Consider the following 21,916-nt stretch of genomic DNA (forward strand, 5'->3'; position numbering starts at 1 on the left):
AAAAGAGTGACTGTGTGTATGAGTGTGTTAACTAGCATAGTCAGTTGAAGTTGAGGAGGATCTGGAGAAATAGTGTCAGGCTGGATACTATAGAGGAAGAGCAAATACAAAGTCTTCCAGGGAGGACAGAGTTGAGTGTGTTTGAATAATATCAAGATGGCTGATATGGCTACTGCAGGAACACCGAAGAGCAGAGTTGGGAGATGACGTTGGAGAGATAACAGGGATGGAGTCATGGAATGCCTTGTAGACCATGATAAATGATGGAGTCTGAGTGTGATGGAATTTGGGGTCTGAGTGTGATGGGGTCTGAGTGTGATGGAGGATTTGGGGCTGTGGATAATCCTCCTGCCAGTCATGTGCAGAACTGACTATAGGGGACAAGATTAGAAGCAGGGAATCTGGAGGTGTTTACAGTAGTTTGGTTGAGGAATGATGGTAGCTTGGAGAAGAGTAAAGGCAATGGAGGTGGGGAGTAGTCAGGTTTGGGATATATTTTGAATATTGAGCTACTGGCAGAGGTTGGATGGAGAGAGAGAGAAAGGCGTGGTCAAAGGAAGAAAGAACTTAAGGAGAGTACCAGCTTTTTCAGGTTTTTATGGGAAACCTAGGGGAGAATTAGATTGGGGGAAATAAAAAGTTCTGTATTGGTCAGGTTAAGTTTGAGATGCCTGTTAGATACCCAAGTGGACAGTGCATATCTCAGCTGGGTCTCAGGAGGTTATTGGGGGTGAAGTACATATTTGGGAGTCATGTGTGTCTAAGTAATATTTAAAGCAATGACTCAAGATACAATCAACAAGGGCATGAGTGTAAATAAAGAGGGCCAAGGACTGAGTTTGGATGGATGCCAGCACTTAATGGCTGGGAAGAGATGGAGGAAGCAGCAGAGAAGATGGAGAGAGATCTGCCAGCGAGAGCAGTATAGACCAATAGACTGTGGTGCCTTTGAAACCAAGTAAATAAAGTGTTTCAAGGAGAATAACAAACTATAAGTAAAGCCTCCGAGAGACCAAGTAAGAGGAGGACTGAGCACTGAATACTGATTTGGCAAGATGTGACCCTTTGCCTCAAGAGCTCTCAGCACAGTGAAATTGGGAACCTAAGAAAACGGATAAATTGTTATCCAATGGTGGAAGTTGTGTTCCAGAAATTTAATACATTTATGGAGATGGGTTGAAGATGGAGCAAGGAAAGCGTCATGGAGGAAATGTACTTTCGGATTCTGGCACATAAGGAAAAGGGGAAATTATTGAGATTCTAGTTGGTTATTGATTTTTCTATAATCACTCATGCACAACTGATATTTCATCTCCCAAGTGAATATCTCACTATTATAACTCCGTGTGTACATATTTATCAATTTTCATACTCATGATAACTATAAGGACAGTACACATACTCCATCACACCCTACTCGATGTGGAGGCTACTCTTGGAATTATATATTTTTTGTTATAGTCTTTATCTTTTAGTTATATTTTAATTTGCTTTTAAATATGTGTGTAAGTGAAGAGACCCTATTTTTAATGATAATAGCTATGATGTACCTAATGCCTACCATTGTAAGGCACTGTTGTAAGAACTACATGTATTAATTTATTCCCCCCCACCAAAAAAAATCCTAATACCTTTATCATCTATTTTATTCCATTTGTGATAATTGAGGCATAGAGAGGTTAAGTAACTTTCTCAAGGTCACACAGTAATGGCAGAGCCAGTATAAGAACCAGGCTATCTGGCTTCAGAGCTTACCATTTTGAGCGGTATGCTGTACTTCCATCCTTACTATTTTATCTCTACCTTCCTGGGAAGGCCATCTATTAGGGAAACATATTCAAGGGGTAGGCTTTCTTTGACTTGAACTATAATTTTCTAAAGATTCAGTAAGTCAGTTGCATGCAAGTTTTTATTTCAGAATAGTGTGGTAGGACCCAGGTACTGGATACTAATTACTCCACATGGAGAAGAGACCATTAGTTTTATTTTGTTTTAACAATTGATTATAGGTTCTCATGTGTAAGAATTTAGCTCATAGATTTAGAAGATGGTGTTAAAAGGAACTAGAGTTTTGTGATGAAGAAGATCCTTTTATTGATGGAAACATTCACTTCATTACTATCCTAGATGTATTGGCTCATGTCTTCATTTCCTTTGTAATCTAGTTGAAAGCACATGAGAATAGATTGCCTATTTAAAAAGCTATAAAGCTCCAGGTCAGTATGGTTCAGTAGTTGAGCATTGACCTATGATCCAGTAGGTCATAGTTTGATTACTGGTCGGGGCACATGCCTGGATTACAGGCTCAATCCCCAATGAGGGGCATGTAGGAGGCAATAAATCAATGATTCTCTTTCATCATTGATGTTTCTATCCCTCTCCCCTTCCTCTCTGAAATAATATATATATATATATATATATATATATATATATATATATATATGAAAGAATATATATATTATATATTATATATATATATATATATATATATATATATATATATTTTTTTTTTTTTTTTTTAAGAAGAGGTACAAAGTATAAATTGGAGCAACAATGTTTGGCAATGCCTACTATGTGCAAATAATTGCTTTGGGTATAAGGAAGGGCTGTGATTTCTTAAGAGCTAAAATCAATGAGTAGTCAAAATCTTTAAGATGCCTTGATGTTCAAATAACAATAAGTATATGCACAATTCTAAATAATAAAAGCCTAGGTGGAATCATGCCCTCACGTGACATCATCCCAAGATGATCGCCACAAGATGGCTGACAAGGGAGGGCAGTTGGGGTGAACAGGCCAGCAGGGGAGGGAAGTTAGGGGCCATCAGACTGGCAGGGAGCAGTTAGGCATCAATCAGGCTGGCAGGGGAGCAGTTAGGGGGCAATCAGGCCAGCACAAATTTTATGCACTGGGCTTCTAGTTGAAATATAAAATAATTTGACTGTAGTGGAATTCAGTAGTGGTTCAGCCTTTGATCTCTAATGTTTTTGGTTTTGTTTGTTTGTTTTTTATTGGCTGACTTTATCTGTAAAGATGGTGTTATTTTCTTTCTTTCTGACACTACACTGTAATTGCTTCACCCAAGGATGGGGATGGGATACATGTGTTTCAAAACAACTTGAAACCTCTTCCTTTAGGATATTTTGAGTTCCACCTTTGATTGAAACACTTTTTAAATTAGGTACCAGCCAGTTTTTCTTTTCTGGCCGAAAGAGAGTGTGGAATAAGTAACCTTACAACTATCCCAGTAACTTTAAGTTACAGACCCCATAGTTTCATTATTTGTTCTTTCCCCTCAAGGTGAAAGCCTACCTGTTCTTCTCTTTATTCTATTCTCATTAAAATATTCTTCTCTTGGCATAGTCATTTTCCTATATAAGAAAAGGCTAATATGCACATCGACTGAACGGGAGAATGACCACTCACTATGATGTACACTGACCACCAGGGGGCAGACACTCAATGCAGGAGCTGCCCCCTGGTGGTGAGTGTGCTCCCACAGGGGGAGTGCTGCTCAGCCAGAAGCCGTGCTCATGGCTGGCGAGCGCAGTGGCAGTTGGACATTCCCCAAGGGCTCCGAACTGTGAGAGGATGCAGGCCGGGCTGAGGGACCCTCCATCCCCTGAGTACATGAATTTTATGCACTGGGCTTCTAGTATTTTCAGAAAAGCTTAAGGGAGCCAGCATTCAAATTCGCTCTTAATTTCTACAAACACAGAAAACCAGCTGGGAAATGGAGATTGTGGCTCTGTCCCTGTCTGCTCTGTAATATTGCCATAAGCTATGGAAGCTGAGGAGGGGTGGGGAGACTTAGGTGATTGTTTAGCTCGGGAAAGAAGCTACTTCCTGCAGAAAGAGGCTTCCAAATGGCTCCATAACAAAGCCAACACTCACACAGGTTTCCTGTGGGCCACTTCCCCTCTGGGGCGTCTGTCCCAGAGCCAAGGGGGGGAGGAAATTCTCCTCTTACAAAATCTCAAATCTCTGATAACTCACCGAACTGATCACTATTTTGAAAACTTATAAAATCGAGGCTATTGTGAACTTCTGAAGAATCTCATGAACATGCTTTTAGGAAATTAAATAAGATTTGTTTTGGAAATTGAGAAAAAAAGAGTAAAATGGAAACATTTAGATAAGATATCACATTGATAAGCAGTCTCACTACGAACTTTAGAACGCTTAAAAATATACATACCTAGAAGAATTAAGTCGTGACTAAAGTATGTTAACTATCATGCTTTAAATTATTTTATCCCCAAACTTGTCCTTTTGGGACATACTTTAAAAAGTTTTAGATTTTATTTTTATCTCTATTTTTACTTTGTAAAACCTATCAATGAAAAATACTTCTTTTCCTTCAAGATACAGATCGCCTAATAAATACTTGAATCCTTTTATGATTCCCCCCCCCCCCGCAGGAAAATCAAAGTATTGTATAATAGTACAGCACCAATTGTTATATCAGCATAAAAATTCTGATGCTTATTATTCCCAACATTTTCATTTCTGAATGGCCTGTGGTGAATATAGGAAAAGTGGCAAGAACACTTCTTTCACCACTTGTGTGGTTAGTGGTGATTTTTAAAAAAAAGAATTGTGGTGCAATTACACTATATTTTAAAATATTCACAATAAAAAAGTTGATGAGTCTCAGGTGCATTTTAGGGAATTTCCCCAGTATTATTCATTTGATTTTTTTTTTTTTTTTGGTGGGGGGGAGAGTTACAATACAAATCGATGTGCCAATTGTTCTCCTAATAATTCCAGCAAAGTCCTTGGTTGCATGTCATGCTAAGTTACCTGTCTATTGCCAGGCCCGCACCCAATACTAACATCAGAAGCCAGCCAGACTCCTGGGGAGGGGGGTGTCGCCTCCGCCTCACTCACCGTGCAGGCAGGGACCGGCCTCCCCGCTCCTGCTCCTCTTACCTGCATAGTGGTCAAACACGGTGGGCACGTACTCCTCTGGGAAGGCGTCGTTGGCATAGCTCATCAGCAGGCAGGTTTTGCCCACGGCGCCGTCCCCCACCACCACACACTTCAGCATCTTCTTCTCCTCGCTGCCCCCGCAGCCGCAGCTGCTGTCACTCTCCTTGCAGTTCATTCTCGCCGCTCCAGCTGCTGTGCCTGAGCCGCTGCTCTGGCTTCTCCCGCTTCTCCCAGAGCCCATGGAGCTGCGGGAAGGGATCTCAAGCACCAGGCTTGAGGTCACTTTGCTTTACTTTGGGTACCTGGGGTCCCGCAGACTTGTTGGAGGCAGCTGGCATACGCCCTCTGGCTTACCATGCTGGCAGAGAAAGGTAACACACACTTGGGAGAATTACGAACCCCTTTTGCCTAAGCAGTGTGAGTCCAGAAACCCTCATTTTCACCGAGCACTAAGGGCAGTCTGGAAATTTCACCAGCCTGCGGGTTTCACTCTGCTCTCCCCCTCTCCAGCCCGGCTGCAGACACGGGGTTTTGCTGAATCTTCCCCATTTCCCCCTTCACAGCTAACATGGAGGAGAGCCGGGCTTTTTAATGGAGTTTCCCCCTGGCTTCCTCCAGCCTGCCGAGTGTCAGGAAATCATGGGTTTCCTGCTGCATTCCATATTAGGCTCCGTGGGCTGGGGAAGGCTGCAACAATGGGAGCTCTGTGTGCGTGTGTTTGTACTTCTGGGGAACGCTGCCAGGACCTGAGTGGGAAAGCACTAGGGGTCCCACTGCAGACTCAAGCTGTCAGACTTCCTGTCCGTCCGCTGCTGGGGAGGCTGTTTGCCTGTGGCTGGCCGGGAAGAGGCTGATGAAAGGATGGAAACTGGGGAGCACTGTCTGCCCCAGAAACAGGGGAATGGCTTAAGGGAGCAGAGAGAACCACACCAGCCGTGCTAGGATAACATATGACATCATCCCTCTCTGAGTCACCACTTAAAAGCTCTGCAAATGAAAAATGGACAGTTCGTCACATACTTAAATGAGAAACCTTAAGCAATTCCTTCCTGCAATAAAGAGAGAGAGAGAGAGAGAGGGGAAAAAAACACACCAAAAACCAAAAAAACCATCCAGGATTAGTTAAGGATTTCAAAAGGAAAGTTGGATCATAGGTATAACGTGTGTTCAGGATCGAAAGTTGCCACAGTTGAGCACAACGCTCAAACAAATGTGTATTCCAGACACAAGCCTTTTTATGGTCATAGCACATAAGAAATCAATCAGATGTGGGACATTTGCATCTTCTTATTAGTGAGGAAACACACATGTGCTTGGCTCACTCTTACTCTTGGAAGGGAGTGTGTGGGATGGCTGCATTGATTTGGCTCAGGCCCCCAAATGCTGCTTTTACTGGGAGGGTTCCCTGTTTGATTTAGCCCCATTCCCTTGGGTCAGCCTGGTTCCCTTCAATTACAAAGGAACCATGGGCAGCTAATTTATTTGTCTGTTGGATCACTCAGAATGGAGTCCCTTTGAAGCTCTGAGTTTGATTAATGTACTTGGTCTTAGAAAAGAAGTGGAACTCAGCAAATGATTTTGACAAATAAGTCAAGTCCTTTTTTGATGGAGCAACTGTGTTTCTTTGAGATTTTTGAGCACCGACTTTTGAGTATTCAGGATATCTAATTGACTTGAGGAGGTTTCTTTCTGTGTGTGTGTGTGTGTGTAGAGGGTGGGAAAGTCTCTGTATATCCACATATACACTGAGTGGACAGATTATTATGATCTCTGAAAGCATAATAATCTGACCACTCAGTGTGTGTGTGTGTGTGTGTGTGTGTGTGTGTGTAGAGGGTGGGAAAGAAGTCTCTGTATATCCACATATACACTGAATGAACAGATTATTATGATCTCTGAAAGCATAATAATCTGACCACTCAGTGTGTGTGTGTGTGTGTGTGTGTGTGTGTGTATACACACTCATGCACTGGGCCTCTAATATATATGTGTGTATACACACACACACACACACACACACACACACACATTCATGTATTAGAGGCCCAGTGCATGAATTCGTGCATGGGTGCGATTGGGACATAGTGGTTGACTGGCCTGCCTACTGGTCGAACTCCTGGTCAAGGGGACAATTTGCATATTAGCCTTTTATTATATAGGATATACACTGAGTGGCCAGATTATTATGCATTCAGAGATCATAATAATCTGGCCACTCAGTGTATATACTACTGTGTAATAGATACAGCCTAGATTTCTCCTATAGTTACATTTGCCATATTGCATCATGTCCCAAAATCTTTCCTACAAAGGGCTGGTGTTTCAGTCAGGTTACCTAGTAGATATACTAGGCCATGTTGCCATGGAAAATAGCTCCCAATGCTCAATGATATAGAATATCAGGTGTGTTTCTTGCATCTGTAGTGTGTCTTTTTGTCACCTTCATTCTGAGATCGAGGCTGATGGAGCAGCCACCTGGAGCACATGGACGATCACCTCCATGGCAGAGGAAGAAATCCGTGTGGGAGGTGGCGTTGGCTTTCAAGGCTTCCTTCTGGAGGCAACACTCAGTTGTCTACTTGTCAAGTGCTGTGGCTGAGGGTTTACCTGTGTGTAGATGACTGCCTTTTCCTGAGCTTGTGCTCAAGTTTCACACGGGCTGGTAATCCAACCTGACCCCATCTCAGGGCTTCAAACGGGGATCACCGTTCTCTCAGTTGCTGGGTTGGCAGCACCCAGGTTCCAGGATAGCCCATAGGGACTGCAAACCAGAGAGAATTTGTGGGACTCTTGTCTAGGGGTCACTGGTGGTTTAGAAACCCAGAGATCACGTAGTTGAGGTAGAATTAGCAGTGCAAAAGTTGAATTGTTTATGCTTCATGCCGTTCTGAAGCATTTGAAAGCTCCCATTACTTCATGCATGTGATCTATGTACTAGTATTTTCATCCAGTCTACCTGAAACATCTGGAATATGGTGTAATGAAATTGCAATTTGAAAACTTATATTTTCCTTCTAGAAAATAGGCTCAAGGGTGGAAGTGGCAGCCAGATAAGCCTGTGCTGGTGAAGGAGTGACTGACAGTGTTGAGAACTCCATCCTGAGGATGAACAAGATCACTTTGAGCACAATGTGATGATACATATTTGGAACACCATTGAGGAGTTTTGCCTTTGACCTTTTCCCTGAGAGAAGGCAGTGAATGTGGCCTGGGTAAGTATGCCATTCAAATACCATGTGCTGCCCAGCCTGAACTCCTCCGTTACAAATAGGCCCCAACCCACTAAACACTTGGTCTGGGAAAAAACTGAGAAATTGGATTGGGTAACATTTTGCTACATCCATATATAACCTAAACCTTGTGCCATCAGACACAGATATTTAAGTTCGTGTCCATTGCTATACCTTAATTAAAAAAAAAAAAAAAAAAGAGAGAGAGAGACAATTAGGAGAAGACACAACCAATTATGGGTCTTTTACCGCTGACTCAGAGGGTAGGTACATTTACTAGATTGGATCATATGCAAACATGGACCAAGGCTGTTGAGGATGTTGGCTATATTTCTCAAACTTGTTTCATTATTCTTACTGGACCCTCCCTCCCTCCATTGAATTTGTACAGGGAGAAATGTTTGGGACATTCATGTAAAAATGGCAGAAGAGTTAACAATTTAATAATCTGCTTATTATATAGACCAATTTGTCCACGAAAGAATAAATCTTTTTAAATATTAAAAGATATACCTGAAGCAGAGAAACAGATTTTTTTTTTTTTTAAAGATAATTCATCATTGTCCTTACAGGTTCACAAGTTTAAAGAATTGTGATTTCTTGCCCTGGTAGAATGGTCAAGAATGTACTTTAATTCCAAAGGCTTCTAGGTATGAATTTAGAAGTGCTATGAAGACCGTTTGCTAAAATGTTTTTTACTAGATGCCTGTCCGTCAGGATCCTGGCCATCTGCAATGACTGGGGTGTGGTTTCATAGCCATTAATTATGTGGTTTACCTCAAGCACCAAGTTTACACAAACTTACCAGCACATGGTGAAGTCTTGTTGGGCGGCATTTCCTGCTTTTTCTAAGAAGCCTTAATTCCTTGGCTCCCTCTTGTCCTCTGAACTTTGAGGACAAAATTCTCTTGGTGTCACATGAATTTCGCCAAGTGCCAATAGAACATGTTTGTATATAATTCGGACTCCTCTGATTACGCCCAGTTTTGGTGTGACTTAAAAAAAAAAAAAAAAAAAAAGAACTCAGACTTCCTCCTCTATTTTTCTTTCTTTTGTATTTGAAATTCGAAGCTACACAGGGAAATAACGCAATAGGATCAGATACGCTGGTTCTGGATTAGCCTCTGTCTCGGAGACTGCTTTAACTCTAATCTTAGGAATGTGCTGTGTTTCCTAGGATTCTGGATGCCCAGCCAGTCATGATGCGTCACTCCCATTCCAGTGTCAGGCCTCTCCCGGTGGTGGGAATGATGTGAGGCAGGAGGGGCTGCTAGTTGTAGGAGTTCATTCCTGAATCTCCCACTGGGCCCAAATCTCAGGATCTGTTGGTCACTGCTAAAACTTAACGTATTGTCCTAGGACTAGTCTGGACAGGAACCACCCTCCCCAGAGGGACTGAGTCATTGCCAGCAGGGACACTCATTCCTGAACCTCAGAAATCTGGAATGGATGCTGATGTAATATAGCTCCGCTCACAGTTATGTTAGAAAGATCAAATGAGCATTTTGAGAAGCAGAGGTTCTTCTGTGGGGCAGTAGGGTAAGCTGTTAAATCCAGGGCGTTCCGATGCCACCATTCTCCCCTCCATCACCGGGGTAAATATCATTAAGGCACACGTTCTAGGTGGATCTAGGCACGGCTGCCAGAACCTTCTCAAAGCTGTGCTTCAGGCATCTGTCGCAGACTGATCAGCATGTAAAGTGAAATTCTTTTCTAACCCTGCTCAACCTTCACCAGCTACAGAAAGTACCGTATTTTTCGGACCATAAGACGCATTTTTTCCCCCCCAGAAGTGGGGGGAAAAAGTCCCTGCGTCTTATGGTCCAAATATAGCCTACACATATACTTAAAAAAAAAAGTTTTTTTACTTACCCGGCTCTGTGTGGTCTCTGTGTGCTTGCCCGGCTCTGAAATGGTTCTAAATGCTGCTGTTTACTTTACAGGGTTGATTACATGTGTTTATGACTGTGATGTTGGGTTTTAATGCACATAAAATATTTTAGGACACTTTGTTTCAGAATCTTTTTTTCTTCATTTCCCTTCTCTAAAAACTGGTGCATCTTATGGTCCGGTGCGTCTTATGGTCCAAAAAATACGGTAACTCTTCCTATATAATCAAGGAGGAAGGAGAAAAGGCAGATGGATCTTCTTACATTTAATGAACAACTATTTATATGTTAGACACTGTGCTAAGAAAGTTTGCACACTTATTTCATTCAATCTTTTTAATAATCAGGGTGGCAGATGTCATGATTTCTATTGTTCTTAAATGGGAACAGTCTCACCCGAGTCACAGAGGTGGTCGGTTAAGAGATGAAGCAGGGGTTCAGGTCTAAGTCTGAATCTGAAGGCCATATCACCCTTGCTCTTCAAGCCTTTTTATAGTCATTGTTAATAACCACTTGTTTTTTATGATTTTAAATGTAGTGTATAGGTTTGGGGAAGTGGCTGAAAGCAGAGTTTACCATGGATTTATTAGTTTCTACAACAGATGTTCCATGAGTACTTACCAAGTACTGGGGATATTGTGGTGAACAAATCAGATTTAAAAATTATTTTCCCATGGAACTTACATTCTAGTGGGAGAAAGTAAACAATAAATAATGGACAGAGTAAATATGTAAATTACCTTTATAGTGCTATGGGAAAATAAGAAGACTGTAGCAAGATAAGGATAATTGGCTAGAGAAGAGGGCTGGGTTCTCAGAGACTCTAGATGTCTGATATGTGGGGGAAGTGTATTAGACAGAGGGGCTAGCTAGTTTAAAGGCCCTAATGTGAGAGTATCCCTAAAATATTTGGGCTCCAGTGTGCCTCAAATAGAGCGAGCGAGGGATAAAGTGATGGGAGTTGGGGGGGAGGGGAGAAAAGGGGGCGGGAAACACAGTGCCAGACTGATGGACTTTTGTCAAGAGTGATGGGGAGCCACTGAAGGGTTGGAGCAGAGGAATGATATGATATGATATTATATGATTGAGTGTAATTTGAAAGGATCACTCTGGCTTCCGTGAAAATTTTAGACTGGGAGTGAGGGGAGAATGAAAGCAAGGAACTCAGCTGTAATAATCCAAGTGAAATACGGTGGTGGGTTGGACCAGATTGGAAGTGGAGAGAAGAGGCCATATTCTGGGTATACCAATGGTCTAAAGGTGGGTCTAGAGAGAGTAAGAGGAGTCATGGGTAAATCTGAAATATTTTTTTCCCCCTGAGCAACTAGAAAGATGGAACTTCCATTAACTGAGGCTGTGAGTAGAGGTTTTTGGGTAGGGAAGACCAAGACTTCAGTTTTGGGGATGGTGTGTCTATTAGACAAACAGGGACATATATGGGCCTGGATTTCAGGAAAGAGCTGGGCTTGAGATGTAGACCTGCTTCCCTGAAGAAAGGAGAGACCTCTTCAGATAAAAGGAGCAAAGGAGATTGAGGAAGAGCAGGAGGAGTGCCTCCAGGAGGAACCCCAGAGAGTGTGGTGTCTAGGAGGCCAGGTAGGGAAGGTGTTTCCTAGAGGAGGTAGTGACCAACAGTGCCAAGTGCTGCTGATGTTCAAGTGGGAGGAGGATTGACAAGTAACTATAATGTGAAGGTAATTAGTGATCTTGACAAGAGTGGTTTTGGAGTGCATGGATACAGAAACCTGACTGGAGAGGTTTAAGAGGGGAATCAGAAAAATTGGAGATATTTTTCTTTTAAAGTCCAGAATAAGAGCATAGTTTTTGGCTTATAGGAATCTACACTAATAAAAGAGTAAGATAAAAATTGACATACCTTTGCAATGCCCACCAGCCAATCAGGAGTGAGTATGCAAATTAACACAACAAAGATGGTGGTTTAATTTGCATATGCAGGCACTGAGCTTCCTGGAGGCAGGGTGGGATGTAGGCATTCCAGGCCCCTGGGCAGTGTGGGAAGGTGGAAAGATGGTTCCCGCTAGAGAGAAGGCGGTGCTGGCAGCCAGGTGAAAGAAGCCCATTCTTGCATGAAGCTTCGTGCATGAGGCCTCTAGTGTCTTAATAAAAAGGGAAAAATTGATTTCAGAGATAAGGAGAGAATGTGGATGAGAGGAAAGGTGTTCACAAGATTTTGCAATGAGGGAAGAGATGAAAGATATTTCTTTATGATGATCTAATAATGATAGTTTTGTGTCATTGAAACATTTTAAAAATATATATATATTATTGATTTTTTACAGAGAAGAAGAGAGAAGGATAGAGAGTTAGAAATATCAATGAAAGAGAGTCATCGATAAGCTGCCTCTTGCACACCCCCTACTGGGGATGGGCCTGCAACCAAGGTACATGCCCTTGACCAGAATCGAACCCGGAACCTTTCAGTTTTGGCTCATTGAAACATTTTAAGTGGCTTGCTCAAGTGGTATATTTTAGTGATATCAGAATCTCAAATAGCCTGACCCATTACTTGAAAGCTGGCATATCAATATTTTTAATGTTAAGGATAAAAAAATGGGATTTGTTATAAAGAGAATGATCTTCAGCAAAAAAGGCTTCATTGTTACGAGTTTAATTTTTCCCTCAGTCCATGATGATGTTCTTCACTGGTTCCAGCAAAAGAAAAAAGATTATGTGCTATTGGGATATTTTGAAAATCATATTTAAGTGCTGTAGGAGAAACTGAAGAAATGCTGTCAGAATTGGATGCTATAAGAGTGGACTGGGAATTGGTTCAAATGGCTAACCTTTCTTTCAGCCTTATGTGTGATATGTTCCTTGACTTAACATCTGACAGAGCTTTGAAATAGATCTTCCCTGAAAAAATCATGCCACAAGTTTGGATCGTCTGCTTAATTCAGTTATGAGGTCTCTGAAAGATCCATTTTAAATGGCTATTCCTGATATCCACATTGTGATTTAGGATTTTAAAGTTTATTGGCAAGAAAATATCAAAAACAAATTATCTATATGTGGACGGAAACTGATCTAAGTTGACATGGAATTGGATGCCCTGGTGAAAAATTGTGAACAATATTCTACTTTTCAGTTATACATAACCATTATTTTTAATTTTTAAATTATGAGTTTATTATCTAATATTGGGATAAGCCTTTGTTTCTTATCCTTTTAAAAATACATTTTTATTGATTTCATAAAGGAAGGGAGAGGGAGAGAGAGAGAGAAAGAGAGAGAGAGAGAGAGAGAGAGAGAGAGAGAGAGAGAGAGAGAGAGAGAGAGAAACATCAATGATGAAAGAGAATCATTAGTCAGCTGCCTCCTGCATGCCCTCTAGTGGGGATCGAGCCTGCAACCTGGGCATGTGACCTGATTGGGAATTGAACTGTGACCTCCTGGTTCATAAGTTGATGTTCAACCACTGAGCCATGCTGGCTGGGCTTTGTTACTTTTCTTAACCTAAAATTCATAACACTGTCAACTGACTGCCCATCATGAGGCCTTTAGCTGTCAAAAGTTGGGGAAACTCTAGAGTAGGCTAGGTCATGCATATAGCCTTTGAACAAAAATGTTTGGATTATATTTAAAGGCCATGGGAAGCCACTGGAACATAGGGAATGACAAGTTTTTTTGTAAAAAATACATTTTTATTGATTTCAGAGAGGGAGAGAGAGAAATAGCAGTGATGAGAGAGAATCATTGATTGGCTGCCTTCTGCATGCCCCTTACTGGGAATTGGGCCCACAATCTGGGCATATGCCCCGACCGGGAATTGAACCAGGGATTTGAGTGTATTGAATTGAATCAAATCACAAATGAGTGAGCTCACTTATAAAATTCAGGAACCTCTTGGTTCCTGGGTCAATGCTCACCTACTGAGCTACATCCGGCGGGCACCCAAGCTTTTGTTAGTGTTTTTATTTTTATTTATTTATTTTTATTTTTTAAAAATATATTTTATTGATTTTTTACAGAGAGGAAGGGAGAGAGATAGAGAGCTAGAAACGTCGATGAGAGAAACACTGACCAGCTGCCTCTTGCACACCCCCTACCAGGGATGTGTCTGCAACCAACGCACATGCCCCTGACCAGAATTGAACCTGGGACCTTTCAGTCCGCAGACCGATGCTCTACCACTGAGCCAAACCGGTTTCGGCTGTTTTTTTTTTTTTTTTTAAAGCCTCACCTAAGGATATGTTTTTATTGATTTGAGAGAGAGAGAATGAAAGAGAGAGAGAGAGAGAAGAGAGAATCATGTGAGAGAAACATCAATGTCTTGCTTCTCCTACACACCCTGACTAGGGATTAAACCAACAACTTTGGTATGTGATCTGATTGGGAATAGAACCTACAATGTTTTGATATGCAGGACAATGCTCCAACTAACTGAGCTACTGGCCAGGGCCTTTTGTTAGTGTTTTTAATAAAGATTCTTCAGTTGTTGTATTGGGGAGAGAGGTGAAAATGTGGAATTAGGGAGATGGATCAAAAGTTAGTTTATCTATTTGAGAGATGATGGCTATTTGGACTGCATTGATGGGAAGGTAGATAGTAATATTTAACAGTTATTGAGCACTTACTGTAAGAATACTATGAAATAGGTACCATTACTGGTCCCAATTTTATAGGCAGGGAAACTGAGGCACAATGAGGCAAAGTTACTTACTCAAGGTCACATGGCCATGAGATAGATATTGAAATCAAAGTAATCTGATTTCATAAATCATGACTTTAGTCACTAAACTTACTTGTCTCTCCTAGAAGGAGATGAGAAAGGTAGATAAAGATATATTAGAGATAGGAACAAGAGGACTTGATATCTGATTGGCTATGAGTGGCGAGGAAGGTGGATGCTGCAGAGATGGTTCCTGGAATCAACTAGAAGGATTCAGTATTAATTGAAACAGAAGAAGACTGGAGGACACACATATTTGAAGGGGAGTTTGACACATACAAGGTGATGCCTTTAAGACATCCAAGTGAAGACATGTAGAAGGTCTTGGCCCATGTGGAATTCAGCTCAGGAGAGTTTTGGGCTAGAGATATCCATCTGGGAACTGCCAGTTTATTGGAAACAACACTTGAGCTTTGAGTTGGCCTACAAGTAGTGCAGTAATTGCTATAAAACGGGGCTCAGTGGTATGCTGAAGGAATGGATTTGTAGAGGAGCCATGGAGCTTTGGATTTGTAGTGCACTGTATCTATTATCTATCTATCTATCTATCTATCTATCTATCTATCTATCTATCTATCATCTATCTATCATCTATCTATCTATCTATCTATCTATCTATCTATCTATCTATCTATCTATCTATCTAAAAGCCTAAGGGACTGTTAGACTATTCTTCTGTTTGACCTCAAGACTATTTGACAGCTGGATCGTTCTACTGGTAGCTATGATGCACACTGACCACTAGGGGGCAGACACTCAATGCACAGGCATGGAAACATGGAATAAACTGATGAATCTCAGACGGAAGGGGAAGGGGGAGAGGGTGGAAAGAGATTAACCAAAGATCTGATATACATCCTAGAAGTCCGCTGAATGTGCACCAGTGGGGTCCCTCGGCCTAGCCTGTGGGAATCGAGCCTAATCTGTGCATTGGGCCTCTGATATCATCCAAGGGGTCCCCAATTGCAAGAGGGTGCAGACCAGGCCAAGGGACCCCACTGGTGCATGAATTCATGCACCGGACCTCTAGTATCATAATATGGATATTAGGTGCTTAATAATGTGCACTCAAAATAGTTTCACTCCTCAGAATTTTTCAATGAAACAACTATGAAAGAAAAGCACTTGAAAAATATACATTTCAAAGACAGGCGTTACTATTTAAAATGTTTAATGAAGAGCTCTAATGATCTGTATTCTTATTTTGCTAAGACATAAACATCATTTTTTTAAAGTTATAGACTTTACCAACATTATTAATCAATATGGCATAAAAATAATAATTTCTCATTTTATATTCTAAAGTATTAGTACCCTCATATTTTAAGAATTATACTTAAACATTTGAAAGTTTATTAAATTTAAAGAAGAGTTACAAGAATACTACAAAGAACTCCTATAAATTCCTTATCTAGATTCACTAATTAGTAACATTTTGTCACATTTGTTTTATTATTCCTTCTTTCCTTATATATACATTAGAGGCCTGGTGCACGAAATTCATGCACAGGGGTGGGGGATGGTCCCTCAGCCTGCACATTCTCACAATTTGGAACCACTGGCTTCTAACTGCTTGCCTGCCTGCCTACCTGCTTCATCGCCCCTAACCACTCGCCTACCTGCCTGATTGCCCATAACCACTTACCTGCCTGCTTTATCATCCCTAACTGCTCACACCCCTAACTGCTCACATGCCTGCCTGATCACCCCTAACCACTTACCTGCATGCTTGATACCCCTAACTTCTCATCTGCCTGCCTGTCTGATTGCCCCTAACCACTCACTTGCCCGCCCCTAACTGCTCATGCCCCTAACTGCTCACATGCTTGCCTGATCACCCATAACCACTCTGCATGTTTGCTTGATTGCCCCTAACCTCCTCTTCCTTGGCTCCCACCCCCTGGATTTGTCCGGAATGATGTCAAGAAGGTTGTTCTGCTGTCCAGTATAATTAACATATTACACTTTTATTATCATAGATAGCATTTCCTGAACCTGTGTTGCAGACATTATATATTCTTACTTCTAAATACTTAAGCATGTCTTTCCTAAGGATGAGTTTATTTATCAAATTCAGGAAATATAACATCTTGATAATTTGCAGTCCATATTAAATTTTTTAAATAGCTGTAATTGAAGAATAACCATAAACCCCACAATTTCTTCAGAGCAATTTCCCCTTCAATAGAGGATACAACCTGAGAATCTGCTTTTCATCTATTTATCATGTCTTTTTAAACCTTTTTTTAATTTGGACAATTTCTCAGCCTTTATTTGTCTTTCAAGATGTTTAAGAATATAGACCAATGTTTTGTGGAATGCTCCTTGCTTTAGGTTTATGTGATGTTTCCTCAGTGTCAGATTCAGGTTATGTGTTTTGGGTGGGACTATTGGAAGAGTGAGGTGTGTTCTTAGTGGATCATGTCAGGAGGTGAAGATGCCAGCTTACCTGACTATTGATGATGTTAACTTTGGTCACTTGGTTAAAGTGGTATTTGCCAGATCTCCCTCATAATCCTATCTAATAAAGATGGAATATGCAAATTGACCATAACTCCATGACAAAGATGGCAGCGCCACAGCCAATAATGAGGGAATATGCAAATTGTCATGATGAGGTGAGAGGTTGAAGATGGCTCCAGGCCAGAGTGAAGGCAGAAAGGCAGCTCTGGGCCAGAGCAAAGGTGGTGCTGGCAGCCAGGGGAAGGAAGGCCTCTTCTTGCACGAATCTTTGTGCATCAAGTCTCTAGTAAAGTTATAATTTGTTCCTTTATAATGTTAAATTATCTAAAAAAGTTAAATTTTGAAGTAAGACTTGCCCCCTAAAAGCTATATCTACAACTCAAGATCTGGTTTGTTAATTGCCAGATCCCCAGGAAGAAGATGCTTTAGGAATCTAGCAGCTAGCTTATGGCATCTGGCATGCGACCAATGTTAATTTGTTCAGCTTCTAATCCTGAGTTGGATCTCTCAATCACACCAGAGTGCTGAATGGAAGGGTGGTGGTCTGAGATCATCTTTAGAATGTGGTTCCAGCCGTTTGTAGGCAAAGAGAACATCTGGTTTTTATACCACTCCTACTTTCCCTCACAACCCAGTTCTAAAGAGGATTATTTAACATACATTTCCATTGTATTATTTCTCCCCTTTACATGGATTTTAACATTCTTAATATCATAAAATTGGCTATTGGCTTTTTTCCTTGCTGCTGCTGCTGCTGCTGCTGCTGCTGCTTCTTCTTCTTCTTCTTCTTCTTCTTCTTCTTCTTCTTCTTCTTCTTGTTTTTCTTCTTGTTTTTCTTCTTCTTCTCCTCCTTCTTCTTCTTCTTCTTCTTCTTCTTCTTCTTCTTCTTCTTCTTCTTCTAAAGAATATATTATTGATTTTTAGAAAGAGAGTAAGGGAGAAGAGAGAAACATCAATGTGAGAGTATAACATCGATCAGCTGCCTCTTGCACACTCCCTACTGGGGATGGAGCCTGCAACCTGGCATGTACCGTGACCTAGAATCAAACCAGCAACCTTTTCTGGTACATGAGTTGATGCCCAACCAACTGAACCACACTGGTCAAGGCTTCCTTATCTCTTATTCTCTACACTTAGCAATCTTAGAATGCTGAACAGACCTTAAAACATCAAGAATACACTCATCTATACTAATAAAAAGGTAATATGCTAATTGACTGGGAGACCTTCCTTGAGACTTTCCAGATGTCCTTCTAGACAAAGCCATGGTGACAGGGCTGAGGCAGAGGCAGTTAGGGGTGATCAGGCTGGCAGGGATAGTTGGGGGTGAGCAGGCTGGCAGGGGAACAGCTGGGGGTGAGCAGGCTGGCATGAGGGGCAGTTGGTGATCAGGCTGACAAGGGGGGAGACAGTTGGGGGTGAGCAGGCTGTCAGCCAGAGTGGTTAGGGGCAATTAGGCAGGCAGGTAGGTGAGTGGTTAAGAATCAGCGGCCCCAGATTGCAAGATAGATGTCCAACTGCTCTCTTAGGCCCCACAGGGATTGGGCCTAAACCGGCAGTCGGACATCCCCCAAGGGGTCCCAGATTGGAGAGGGTGCAGGCCAGGCTGAGGGACACTCTCCCATCCCTGTGCACGAATTTCATGCACTGGGCCACTAGTATAAATTTGAAGAAATATACAACTGAGCTTATTTTCATTTTATTCTTGAATTAAATGGTTATTCTCTCAGGCCTGGTAGCATCAATTTTAACACAAATTTTGCAGCAACTATTAAAACATGAGAAAACAACATATTTGTGTAAGGCTTTATGCATATTTTATCCATTCTTATTTTATAAACTTCAATGAGTCATCCAGTATGAATTTTGGCAGACTAGTGTGAAATAGTACAGTTCTATGTTTTTTATTTGATAACATTGGGACACATTTTGCCTTGTTACACATCTGTTCAAAGCTTGCAATAAGTTTACCAAAATTCTTGCTGTATAAGGGCAGCTCTAAATGAAATTTCAGAGAGAACTCATTTCAAGCATAAATATTTAAATAAAGCATTTGTACTTAATTCTCTTTCATAAAAATTGGCTTCCTAGTCCTGTGGTTCCAGTTATTTGACCCTCAAGTGAACTCTACTGGGTCAAAAACAATAAGGAAAAATTTGTTCCATTTAATCATATTGTTTTCATGATTGATCCCCCATGCAATGGAATGAATGAACCACAGCATAGAAAGTATGTCTTATGCTCTTAAGTAGTATATCAAATTTGCTAAAAATCAGTTGCCTTATTTACTTTTAAGAAATTTAAAGTATTGACTATCCAAGTTGAAATAGGAATCTCATCTCATTTGGTCAAGAATTAAAATTGGAAACTTCAGACATATACATTGCTAATCTGAGCAACTAATTCTAGTCCAACAGTAGATGGGATGCTTTGAGTGCTCTTAGAATCCTTTTCAACTAAAGTCACAATTGCATGAAATATTTTTTTTCATAGCCTTGATGACATTGTATCTTACAATAAGTTATAAGAAATTTCCTTGCACAACATTGTTTTAGATTGTCTTATAGTATTCAACTGCAGCAAGATACTTTTTCTGTAGAAGATTATTGAAAGACCCTAATAATTTTATAATATTCCCATCATTTCCCCTTTACGAAAGAATATAAATTAATTCCAAATTGACCTCAAGCATTATTTAAAACTAAGGCATAGGGGGTATATCAGATAGATTCAGACTAAGATATCATAACAAGGAAACTGACTAACAATGTGACTTTAAGAACAAAGAAGCATATTTATCTCGTGTTGTAGTCTAGTGAATCTAGGCTGTGGGCAGGTTGGGTCCACCTACTGATTCAGGGCACCATATTCCTTTCTTTTTGTTTCTGCACTATTTCTTAGGTCATCTATATTTGCTTGAGTGAGGGTAGGTTTGGGGCACATCCATGTTCCAGTCCTTTATAAAGAGAAGAGAGCATGAGGAAGTGTATTTCCAATGACTTTAAGGTCCAGACCAAGAAATGGCACACATTTTCCTGCTCACCTTCTTTAGTCACATGGTCACCAAGTGTAAGGGAGGCTGGGAAATGTAGTCTAGCTGGGCAGTTGTGTACCCAGTGAAAATTGTATTACCATGAAAGAAGGGGTGGGCATCTAGCTCCACAGAGAGGATGGATAACTTGCCTAAGGTCACACAGCTATTAAGTGGAAGAGTGAGTGGGATTTAAACCCAGGCTCTTGAAATATTGGGCTTAAATATTGTTTTGGTTTTTATTGTTGTAGAACAATGATTTAAAAATGTAATTACTTTTCATGATTCCGTGGGTTGGCTGGGTGGTTCTCCTGTTCCCTGGAGTCACTCAGGTGGCTATTTTCAGCTGGCAGGATTGGTTTAAGACTGGGCTCCAGTGGAGTTGCAAGTGGGGTGTCTTGATGTTCTTTTGGCTTCTTGACTAACTTGGGTTTCCTTACAGTGCTGTGTTCTCAAGGAAGCAGTCCTACCAGGAATGTCCAGGAGCATGGAAATAGACACTGTAAGTTCTCTGAAAGCTTAGCATTGGAGCCACACATCTTCACTCCTTCTGCATCATCCTTGTAATAGAATCAAGTCAGAGGGCCAATACAGATTTAAGGGGAGGCTCCAGAGCTTTATGAGAGTAGTGGAAAACTCAGACTGCAGTAGGTATATGGGATAGAGCTACCGCTGTGACCATCTTTCTGAACAATTTCCAATAAACACTAGGACTGTAGGTAAAAGCTAGGACTGTAGGAAAATTATAGCCCAAGGGCTCCTCTGATTCAGGTCTGAAATTCATATGACAGATAGGATCTGTAGTCTTCCCTTTTTCATTCTGTCCTAATGGAAGTTCATGACAGAAAGTGCTGAAGATTAGATTAAGAGACTGAAAAAGAATGTCTGGTTTTGAATGGGTGATACACTCCACTGGCTTCCTGTTGCATGATGTTACATTTTTGAGGTATGTTCAAGGGACTAGGAGGCTTAATGAGTCGATATGTCGTAGAGGGCACTCGAGGTTGGGAGTAACTTCATTTAGGGTATGACCAGGAGATGTTCCCTAAATAAAAATGCTTGGATCTAGGATGCCTTGAATCCAGAGGCAGAGTCTGTGAGAAGCAGAGAACCTCTCTAGAGCAAAGTAGAGGGGCAAGAGTTGTTTCAAGTAGGAGTCAGGGATCTGGAAGGCAGTCAACAGTGAGAAGTAAAGTTCACTGAGGACACTGGGCAAGGGGATCATTTAGGGTTGGGGGCATGGAAGAGGAGGGGATTGAGAAGAGCTGAGACCTCAGATGGGAATCTGAGATAAGTTACTCCTGAAATTTTTAAGGGCAGTAAGTACGTCCCATTTATTTTTAGAGGCAAATGAGTAGTTAAGCATTTGGTAGATATTCATAGATGTTTATTTAAGTAAAGTAATTTTATACTGAAGTGTGAAAATTCCTAACTAATAAAGTCTATTAGTAGTGAGTGCTAACAAAAAGGCCGGGAGGCTAGTTGGTAGTGAATGGTCAGAATCTGTGATTGAGAAAATCAGAGGTTGCTTAAAAGAGCCCTGGTACCTCTCTGCTCTCTTATCTGATGGGAAATACAGCCTCTATGTGTCCATTCATGGAATCTTGTAGGACTCTAAGGAAAAACCAAATTAATGACATAGTGGGGCATTTTAAAGAGGTTTTACTAAATTGTATAACTA

The 21,916-nt window shown here is 41.1% G+C and overlaps 1 protein-coding gene across 1 annotated transcript in view; it reads right to left on the minus strand.

The window, feature by feature from the left end:
* The window catches only part of RHOJ (ras homolog family member J), an 82,624-nt gene extending 76,807 nt beyond the window's left edge, over nucleotides 1–5,817 (minus strand). The window contains exon 1 of the mRNA XM_036434627.2: nucleotides 4,933–5,817. Within this exon, the coding sequence (XP_036290520.1) occupies nucleotides 4,933–5,173 (241 nt within the window). The 5' untranslated portion in view covers nucleotides 5,174–5,817. The remainder of the gene's footprint in view (nucleotides 1–4,932) is intronic.
* Nucleotides 5,818–21,916: the final 16,099 nt, after the last annotated feature.

This window comes from Pipistrellus kuhlii, unplaced genomic scaffold, assembly GCF_014108245.1.
Source record: "Pipistrellus kuhlii isolate mPipKuh1 unplaced genomic scaffold, mPipKuh1.p scaffold_m20_p_1, whole genome shotgun sequence".
NCBI lineage: Eukaryota > Metazoa > Chordata > Mammalia > Chiroptera > Vespertilionidae > Pipistrellus > Pipistrellus kuhlii.